At 37.8% G+C, this 10,624-nt stretch overlaps 1 protein-coding gene across 1 annotated transcript; it reads right to left on the bottom strand.

Moving 5' to 3' along the window:
* Positions 1 to 6,938: 6,938 nt before the first annotated feature.
* LOC6052447 (nose resistant to fluoxetine protein 6) lies at positions 6,939 to 9,656 on the bottom strand. The gene is made up of 6 exons (XM_038265806.1): positions 9,331 to 9,656; positions 8,889 to 9,096; positions 8,662 to 8,826; positions 8,312 to 8,606; positions 7,158 to 8,256; positions 6,939 to 7,099 (listed from the first exon to the last, which is right to left on the bottom strand). The coding sequence occupies exons 1-6, from the start codon at positions 9,563 to 9,565 to the stop codon at positions 6,993 to 6,995; spliced, it is 2,109 nt and encodes a 702-aa protein (XP_038121734.1). The 5' UTR covers positions 9,566 to 9,656; the 3' UTR covers positions 6,939 to 6,992.
* Positions 9,657 to 10,624: the final 968 nt, after the last annotated feature.

Raw genomic sequence — 10,624 nt, 5'->3', positions numbered from 1 at the left:
TTTTATTTTACTTAACTACAAATGTATTTTATAAAATTTCAAAACTATGTTTAATGATAATCAAGATATTTGTTTGTGTGTTTTAGTGTATTTATGTATTTTATAATTATGTTGTATGTTGAATTGTGTTTATAATGCATGTATTTTTGTGAATAATTATTTTTGAACATTTTTTTTTGTTATTCAGTTGGTACATCTATAATGATTATATTTTCATGTATAATAACTGATTTTTCCCTTTTATACATTTTTGGTTACGTTTTTTAAGGGATCTATATATTCATATGTATCTACGAAATTATTTGTTGTTCCTTTTTTAATACTATCATTCAAATCATGTTTATTGAGTATAAAGTCACAATTTGTAATCTCCTTATTTTGTTATGAACTAACTTACAGTAAAATAAGTAAAATAAGAGAAATTGCTATAAAAATACTTCAAACTAGTTATTATACTAAATGAAGTGAAATTATGATGTTTGTGTTATGACAGCAATTAGTAAACCTATTTGAAAAGATTTCCATGTATATTGTTCGCTTGATTTTTTTTTAACTTTAAGATTATTTCTTGTGTCTGATTTGAAAGTGGAAAATATGAATCAATCTTGTGTGATTTTTTTGATTAGTACATTACATTATATTGCAGTGTTCTTAATTGAAATTTATTCAATATATGATGGTTGTTTTTTTTTAAGTTTTAAAATTAAGATATGAAAGTGATTTTAAGATATGAAATTATATCTACAATATAGATTGATTTAATTTGAAGTGTTAAAAGGTTGATTTCGATATCTTTGATATCTCGCCTGTTTTTTTTTCGACATACTATGATTTTAAATTAGGAAACTATTTTACTATATTTTGAATTATTTGTAATAAATATTTGTATAATATATATAATGAATTGATTTACTTTTCGGTTTTTTGCATTGCATATTTCTTTGTTCAATCTGTTATATGTTCTGAACCATTTATTTTTATTTTTTACGAATAATTTGTTTTGAAAACGATTTTGTATTTAGCAAAAATATTTGCTTTGGTTCATTTTTGTGTACGCTGAATGCTTTTCTTAGATTTTTGTTAGATAGAATTTTTGTTATAATTTTGCTGAACTTATATTTAAATCAGATGTATTCTCCGGAAAAATATACATATTTTGTTCTTACGATCAAGGTAGAGTAAATCTTTAACATTCATTGATAATTGATATTGGCCAGATATCAACATAATTGATGGTTAAGATATGTCTATCATGATTGTGTGTGTGTGTGTGTTTTTTTTGTTTATCAGTAAGAATACTGATTACTTAGATCATCTAAGTATTCAATAAATTGTTGGTAGAAGTGATCATTTTTATTTAAGAAAATATTTTTCTCGTTTTCAATGAAATAATTTTTAAATTTGTTTTGTTGGTAATCTAGTTTTTGACATTGTTTTTTATCTTCATTTTTTATAATTTTAATTTGCTCATTTTGTTTTTCGTTAAGCTCGAAATTTTTTGAATTATTTTTGATTTCTCTATAATTTTCATATTCTGCTGTTTTTTTGTTTTTATGCAGAATTGGATTTTCAGTATTGTCACAAAGGTTTTCGCTGACATTTGGATTGTTGAAATTTTCAGCTTGAATATACGAGATTTCATCATTTGAATTGTTTTTCGCAAAATAATTTTTATTTTTTGGCATACTGTTTTGCCAGTAATGATTATATTTTGTATTATAGTTGTGGCATTTATTTGTGTTATTATAATCATTGTGGCGAGAGTTGTTATTTTGAAAATTGCCATTTGTCATATTATTATTATTGTTGTTATCGTAATTGTTTATAAAATAAGGTCTATTGTTTTTAAAAAATGGAACGAAAGTTTTACCCTTATAATCAGGGTTAATTTTTGTATCTTTATAATGAATGTTTTCCCTTTTAGGAGCAAAATTTTTCCAATTATATTTACCGTGATAGTAATTCATGTTATTTTGTTGTCGGATTCTATAAATATTTTCTTGTTTTGCATCATTATTGTTATTGTGCAATGGATTAAAATTGTTAACCTTATACCTGGGATTGAAGTTTTGGGGACCTTTTTTCCCAGAATTTAAACATGGTTGAAAATGGTTTTTGAATTTAAAATAGTGAACTCCGTTGTTTTGAGCTGTATATTGTTCTAAATTTCCTGCTCTGTCAATTAATGGTAGAAATTTACCATACATTTTTTTGTCACCTAAATTTAATTTTTCCAAAGTAATTTTGATTTCGTCTAAAGTAGACGCTTGGCCTAAAATAATAATTGTGTCGATGGACAACAAATCTTTTATTTTCCATACAGCTTTACCCATGGCATGCTGATGGAATAATTCAAATTCGGAGCCACAATTGTTTTTATTTTTGTCAGAATATAATTAAGTCTAGCAATGAAATCAGTTAAGGTTTCATTTTGTTTGATTGATGATGCATTCATTTCGTCTAATAATTCCAACATCAATTTTAAACTTGGTTTAAATCTATCTTGCAAAAAAGATTTAAGTTGGTTCCAAGTATCAATTTTTTGTTTTTGAATTCATATTGTACATTTTCCGAAAGTTTACAGTATTTAATCACTGTAAGGAAATGTTTCTCATTTATATTTTTGTTTTATAGATTTCGTGAAAAAGATCCACAATTTCTATAAAGGATTTTAATTTTTGCACCGAACCGTCAAATAGTTCGATGTGTTCAAATTTCAACCAATTTTCCATGTTTGTTAAAGTATTTTTTATTATATGTTACCAATCGTGTCCGTGTTTACTGCAGGGTTCCTGGCCGATGATCCTTTTTTTAATCACTTTACTTCAGCTACATTTTTGACTTTCTGACACCAAATGTTAAATATTTATTATCGCGGACTTTCTTTAATATAAAACAATGTACACTTGTTCCGTTGTACTTCAACTCTGCTCGTCCAAGGACGAGCTCACCTTTATTAAGTATTTCCATGTCGGTAGATCAACTACCTCCCTAGTATTATAATTGACTACCTATCGACTTAACTTCATTTAACCTCCTAGATTTAGTCATTGCGTTTACCTGTTGACGTATATAAGTTTTATTGTCTTATATCGCCAAACAGAGATGGTAAATATGGGAAAAAGGGCGTGTTGTGGTTCAGGCCACAACAGAGGACATAAAATGCCAACTTTTCAGAAATTTCCAGGTTGTGCAAAAAATCTTTGAGCGAGTTATGAATTTTTAAACCAATACAGATTTTTTCAAAAAATCGAAAAATTGGTCGCAACAATTTTTCAACTTCATTTTTCGATGTAAAATCAAATTTGCAATCAAAAAGTACTTCAGCGAAATTTTGATAAAGTGCACCGATTTCAAGTTAAACCCATTTTTAGGTGACTTTTAAAAAAATAGTCGCAGTTTTTCATTTTTTTAAATTAGTGTATATGTTTGCCCACCTTTGAAAAAAATATTTTTGAAAAGCTGAGAAAATTTGCATTTTTGAACTTTGTTGATACGACCCTTAGTTGCTGAGATATTGCCATGCAAAGGTTAAAAAAAAGGAAAATTTATGTTTTCTAAGTCCCACCCAAACAACACACCATTTTCTAACGTCGATATCTCAGCAACTAATTGTTCGATTTTCAATGTTAACATATGAAACATTCGTGAAATTTTCCGATCTTTTCGAATAAAAATATTTTCAAATTTTTTAATCCAAGACTAACATTTTAAAAGGGCGTAATATTAAAAATATTTTTTTCGAAAAGATCGGAAAATTTCACGAATGTTTCATATGTTAACATTGAAAATCGAACAATTAGTTGCTGAGATATCGACGTTTTTTTTACCGTGTATCAGATCGATCAAAAAAATCCTTCAAAAGATACAGATTTTTGAATTTTCATACATCATTTTTGTATGACCAGCTGCCAAATTTGTATCGAAAATTATATGGACAAACTAATAATGCAAAATGGCTTCTTTAGGCATACTGAAGGCACCAAAAAAGTTTCAGTCGGATTAAAAAATACAAAAAATCGAAGACTGAAATCTGAGAGAACTTCTCTTATTATAAACTGGCGTTTCAAGAAATATACTTCTACCATGTTCAGAAGTTATTTCATTATACAATTCGTGTCCCTTGGATGAACCACGTTGACTCTGGTCAAGTTCAAAGAGAGAAAAGGGGAGCAGAACACTTTGGACATCATTACATTTAATGGTACTGTCCAAATTTCACAAAATGTCAATGAATTTATGAACATATTTTTCCCTAAACTTTTACGTTTTGTACCGATCTGTGGATCCAAAATTCAAAATTTGTGATAAGATTTAAGCATATTTTCTTAAATGCTATTTTTTGGGAAATTTTGAAGGGGTTAAGGGACAGAAACTTGTAATAAAATTTGCTACTGGCAATAAAATCAAGATTTGTGCTACCCGAAGCGTCAAATTTTGTCAATTCTACCAAAAGTTATAAGATTTTTTTTTAAATAGGGTGAAAATGACAACACGATCGTTTGAGTTATGAAGCTATTTCTATCGTTTAAGATGAAGTTATTAAAAAAACGATACTTAATCCACCCTTAGGTGGTTGGCACCTTCCTCACATTTAAAGGGTGCTATCCAAAATGCAAAAAGTACGTAAATGACACGTAAGTGCTTATAACTTCTGATAGGGTTGTCAGATCTTCAATGTTTTGGACGCGTTAAAAAGGTCTTTTGAATATCCATCCTACGATAGGTCACATGAGAGATCCGGCCTCCAAAAAGCGTATATATAACACTTAAGTGCTTATAACTTTTGATAGATTTGTCAAATCTTCAATGTCTCAGACTCTTTGGAATGGTCTTTTAAATACCTTTCTGAAAATGTAAAACATGACGGGTTTTCTTACAAAAACCACCCTTTTTACAATCTTCCGGACTTTCGTTAAAATCGTTTTTTTAGCATAACTTTTGGAGTTTTTGACTAAACTGCATAATTTTTAAAAGCAACCTAAAAGACCCCAAGACGGAATGACGCCAAAACGGACAAAATCGGTTCAGCCAATGTCGAGATAATTGAGTGACAATTTTTTGATAAAAATTCCACCACACACACCGACATTTGCTCAGAATTGATTCTGAGTTGATAGGTATACATGAAGGTGAGTCTAGGAGGTCTAATTGAGAAGTTCATTTTTCGAGTAATTTTATAGCCGTTCCTCAGTAACGTGAAAAAGGCAAAATGCACGACGAAATGTTTGCTTTTTGTTTACGGCTTCTTTTTTGAAATTTTTTATATGTTTAATGGATGTTCAATTGCCAAAATTGAATTTTTAAGGCTGAATAATTCTTATTAACACTACAAAAACCAAAAATCAGCTTACAAATCCACATTCACAAACACTGAACCAATGTTCTTCCAATTTGAATCTTCCAAGAGCATCATTCCGGTCCCTCCAATTCATCCCATCTCCTTCCTCTACCCCCAAGGGGAGAAATGAAGAGTGGAAGTAGCTCATCGTCATCGACCCCATCGTCATCACACTGGACGGGAGGGGGTCCTTATTTGTATCCTTATCTAAAATTGATTCGATGTTGTGTTCATAAAATTTGCAACGAAGCAAACTTTTCTGTCTCACACACACACACACTCGTTGACCATTCAGTTAGTGTGTGTGTTTTTTTCTGGGCTGGGCAAGATGCTGAGCGCTCGGGGAAAACTTTATTTTTCCTGTCGAAATCGACAAGTTTTTGTGTGTGCCGGGAAAGTGGGGGGAGGGAGGGGATTTTTTTTCGCATGGACAACTTCGAACAACTCGGCCGGTTCAGTCAAGGATTTGGTCTGTAGTAACTGACGATGATTGAATGCGTATTGGATTAGGTGTACTTTGAAGCGATTTTCTATTGGATTCATCTCAGTTTGGGGAAAAATCAAAGCGAGAAGGGAGTAAACGAGGAGTAGGAAGGATATTTACACCCAGAGTTTTGCAAGTTGGACAAATCGTCGATAGACTTTCTAAACCGGATTGAAACGAGATGATTCATCAAGTTGATTGATGGAGAAACAAGTTTCAAATGGTATTAATCTATAAGTGAACTGTAATCAAAATTTACTCAGAGAGTAAATTTTGTCTCTTTTTTTTTCAAAACCTCAAAAGCTTGTAACGCTCTCAAATCACGTCCAAGATTTACAAAAAGCCTAATGACTGATTTCGTAAGCGAAACCATTCCCGTGGACACAACTCAGATCTTCGTCCCACCCTCCCACGAAGCTAATAACCGAGGAAGCCCCCCGTCAACCCCAGGACCAGCCAAATCAACCAAAACGGTGGGAGGCGAAGCTAATTCCCATTTTTGTCACTCGATCACCTCCATTCAGCTGATGGTGTGGTGTGGTAAATGGTGGCGTTGTAGGTGGTCGTCGTCATCGTCGGTGGTGGTGCAAATTGAGACTGTGCTCACCATAAATTATCCATGACGACCTTCGTTCCGGATCCAACCGAACCCCCGGCTCCAGCGACACAGATGACTCTCGCTCAGGTGTGCTACGTGGCAAAGCGTTTTATCTCGCGTTTTTCCCTTGATTTTGTCGTTTCAGGTTCCGAGATCCGACTTGTCGGGGTTGTGCTACTTGATTTCATGGTTTGAATCTGGTGTAAATCTACCAAGTGAAGGTAAGTGGAGCTATTCTTTCGAGGTTTGTACGGAATAAGACTGTTTTCAAACCACGAACGAAACTAAATCCAGCTGAAACACGATAGCACAACTCCAACAGACGAACCTGGGGGTGGAATCGTCATCCATCTACTTCACCGCCAGGACCAACCGGAAAGAAGCGAGCGACTAGACCGGGACTCTTCCTGACCTGGCGTATAATTCATCGCGCTGATAATTAGATTATTTCTGCTACGTGACACAGCTCACAGCTAAAAAAAGGGACGACACGTGTGAAACGAGAAGAACCCGGCGACTACAACGACTTGGTAACGTTTATTTAATTTTCCCAGAGCGGGCGTCCTCGTTCACGCCGGTGGATCTTTTCCGGGAAGACTCGCCGTCGAGGCAGATCCGGAGTCTCTCCGGGGTTGATTTTCGGGAACGAGCGGTTGGTCGGGGGTGGATTTCCTCACTGTAAGGGAGAGAAGCTGTTATCTTGAGTTGCGGATCAGGTGCGGGTTTGTACTTACGAGATCCAAAGAGAAGCTTCTCCAGCACGACGATTGGAGACTCGAACGCAAGCGACCACAGTACAGCTAGGGTCACGGTGAGACCAAAGTCACCCCAGAACTTGTGGATGGCGGTTACATCGTCAAAGTGGACGGAGTTTCGCCGTGATCCGGCCAGCATCAACTGGAGGGGTAGATGTAGCAGGTAGATGCTGTACGAGAGTCTACCCAGAGGTTGCCACACTGAAAGACTAAGCAGGGTGTTCACCGGACCTCCGTAACCGTTGATGCAGGCAAACACGATCCAGCCGAGACATCCGGCCCAAACGACTCGGTTCATAGACTCGTACATCGCATCCCACGCGATGCTGTGGTCCATATAGCTGTCCGGCTGCTGGAACGGGTAGTCTCCAAAAATGATAGCCAGCATAGCGATCAGCGACACTGCCCAACCAACGATTACCACCACTCGTGACATTACAACCCTTCTGTGTTTAGTTTGGAAGAACACATACCCCAAAATAACCCCAAGCAGCCACGCTCCCATCCGCGTATGCGTTGGTTGATACGTGAGAGCCATCCGGCTCTGGTCCGTCCTCCCCGCATCGACAAACGCCAACCGCAAATCGTTCGCCAGAAACGAACCCACAACGCACCCCATCGCGGCCAGAATCAACCCAGCGATCACGATCAACACTCGGCGACCCCACCTCCACAGCGGATAGACGATCAACGGAGACAGCAGGTACAGCTGCATATCTACCGACAGATACCACGAATGTCCGAGGCACATCCGCTTCGGATTGACGTAGTTCTGCACGTACAGCAGCGCAGACCACCAGTACTCGTCGCAAGCGTCCTCCGTACTCTTGATCAGCGTGCTCCAAAAAGGCCCCGACCCGCAGTACTTCATCAGGGTACACGTGAAGAGAAGGAGCGCGGCAAAAGCCGGCGTCAGCCGGAGATACCGGTGCAGGTACATGAGTGGGACGTTCAGCTTGCGGCGCGTGTTGAGTTCCTTCAGGACGCTCCAAGCGATCAGCATTCCACTCAGCAGGAAGAACGAGTCCACGGAGACCGTTCCACCGACGATCAGCATACTATGGTAGGATTTGATCCACTAGAAATAAGAAGAATTTGAAAATCTAGTCCTTTGGAGATCCTTCAATATCTACATCATAAATTCCTATCGCGTTGCTCATCGTCGACATTATGATCGTCATGTAGTTGTGGCAGAACACGATCCACACCATCGACAGCACCCGGATTCCATTGAGACAGTCGATCTGGTCCGATTTGACGTACAAAGTTCCCGCCGCCGGTCGCCGCGCAATCGTGAACAATTTCACTCCGTTCGAGTACACGGAGAACATGGTCCACGCTTGCCGAGCGGTTCTACCGGTCAAGGTGGCAAACACGTCGTACACCGTGCTACAAACCATCAGAGTGGCGACTGCGCTGAAGATCACGCTGCGAACGAAGGTCAACTCATCTAGTGTTACGTAGATATCGTAAGGTAACTTACATGGCTACAATTTCTTTGGTGCCAACGTCCGGAACAGATACGTCACAAGTCACTCCGAGGTTCGTCGAATTAAGCAGTACACCAATAGTCGCATCCATTAACGGCTTTAACTCGGAAGTATCACAAGAGTCCGGCAAGCAGCTTCCCATGGATAGTCCAGGGGCTCTACGAAAGACCAAATGATCAATATCCCCGAAACTGAGTGCAAATCCTTCAAACTTCAATACCTGGAACTGCTCGGAAGCCCCCGTCCCGATTGCTTCCCCAGCGCCGAGAACAAGAAGCTCAGCGGAATCGACACCTGGCAGTAGCGACCACGGATGAGTCCGGCGCTCGTTGGCGGCGATGCCGCCTTCCGGCACTGGTCATAATCTCCGAGGGAATAAAAGTTACCGCTCAGGATTCCGGATGGAATCTTTCCCCACGCGTCAAACACTTGAACGAAACGGTATAATTAGTGCGAGTTTTATCAGTGAGCACGCGGATCAGCAGTTGACGCCCACTCAAAGCAGTTTGTTGACGTTGTCTGCGATCTACTTTGAGTACAACACCATAATCCACTTCTCTGAATACCAAGTATGCAACACAATGCGAGACTCTTCAATGTGTAGATATCCGAGAATATCCACCCAAATCTACACTACATAACAACTCCTCGTTTCCACGTACTTTGTATTGCCCAGTACTCCTTTAAGCTCGCCAAACCCTCGAAAAACTCCTGCAGCTGAAGTTCACATCTCGTGGCGTTCGCCTCCGACTGTTGTCTGGCGAGCAGTTTTCCAAAGATGTCCACAATGTCGGCACTGCTCGGAAAGTTTTCACCAACTTCCCCACTGGATGCTCGACCCAGCAGCAGCAGCAGCACCACTAATCCAACTAACGCAACTGTCAACAACTTGGACATGCTGACCACCAATCAAATGCCATCCGGACACTGGACCGGTCGTAAAAGTTGGCAAAACTATTATACTCTGGACGACGCACCTGCCCGCACTCGGAATGCACCCGTCATCGTGTTTGTTTGGTGATAAATGGAGGGACCCACTCCATAATTATAGTTCAAAGTGTTGTGCTTAGATAAATTGTGAATCATGGTGAGTGGATCCGCGCCGATAACGCCACCTCTCGATGCTTTACTTCTATATCGGAAGCGCACTCATTCGCGTGTAAATGAGTGTCGATGACTACCACATGCAGTAGTGAGCCCATTGAGTTGTGGAAAAATCGTACCTTTAATCACTGCGATTATGGTGATAGTGCACGCGATGGATTAGTAGAAGCTGTTGATGTCTGGAAGATTGGGTCGAACAGCTGGACATGTCAAGAGGGACTTTGAACTCACTAGTTGGAAATATTTGAGAGAAAGAGTGATGTTTGAGGCACTTTTAGAGCTCTGAAAAACGAACATTTTTATTTTTGACTAGTGAATTTGGATTTAAGGGTCAACAGTTACAGCAATTCTTAGGCAAAAAAAATGCAAATTTAAAACTCAAATATCTCAAAAAGGTGCAGAGAAATAGCACTATAAAATTAGCATACAAACCCAAAAATGACCAAAATTCGATTTGTTGACACTTTAGCTCAATTCTGAGTGCAGATTTAGATTCAGCGAGCAAAATGACATGGAAAAACATATAGTTGGACAATTTTTGAATTTCGTTAGGGTGGTCCCATACACTTTTCCCTTGAAAATTAGACATTTTCAAATGAAGATATCTCGAAAATAATTGGAAAATAAAGGAAAATTCCCCTAGGATTTTTCAGCGTTTATAGTGATCTTTGGTGTCTTCGGCTACGGACGGATACGGACTAGACAGGAAAAAAATGAAACACGGTAAAAAAAATGGTGATTTTTTATTTAACTTTTTATAACTTAAACTTGATTTGCAACAAAATACTATTTTTAATTTTTTTTATATGTTCTAGAAGACATAAAATGCCAACTTTTCAGAAATTTCCAGGT

Source organism: Culex quinquefasciatus, chromosome 3, assembly GCF_015732765.1.
Source record: "Culex quinquefasciatus strain JHB chromosome 3, VPISU_Cqui_1.0_pri_paternal, whole genome shotgun sequence".
Classification (NCBI taxonomy): domain Eukaryota; kingdom Metazoa; phylum Arthropoda; class Insecta; order Diptera; family Culicidae; genus Culex; species Culex quinquefasciatus.
This window is presented reverse-complemented; position numbering and strand designations above follow the sequence as displayed.

Coding starts and splice junctions, on each gene's coding strand:
- LOC6052447 (XM_038265806.1), bottom strand. CDS start 9,565: ATGTCCAAGTTGTTGACAGTTGCGTTAGTTGGATTAGTGGTGCTGCTG. Junction 8,607..8,661: donor ACCAAAGAAATTGTAGCCAT/GTAAGTTACCTT, acceptor CTTCGTTCGCAG/CGTGATCTTCAGCGCAGTCG. Junction 8,257..8,311: donor ACGCGATAGGAATTTATGAT/GTAGATATTGAA, acceptor TCTTATTTCTAG/TGGATCAAATCCTACCATAG.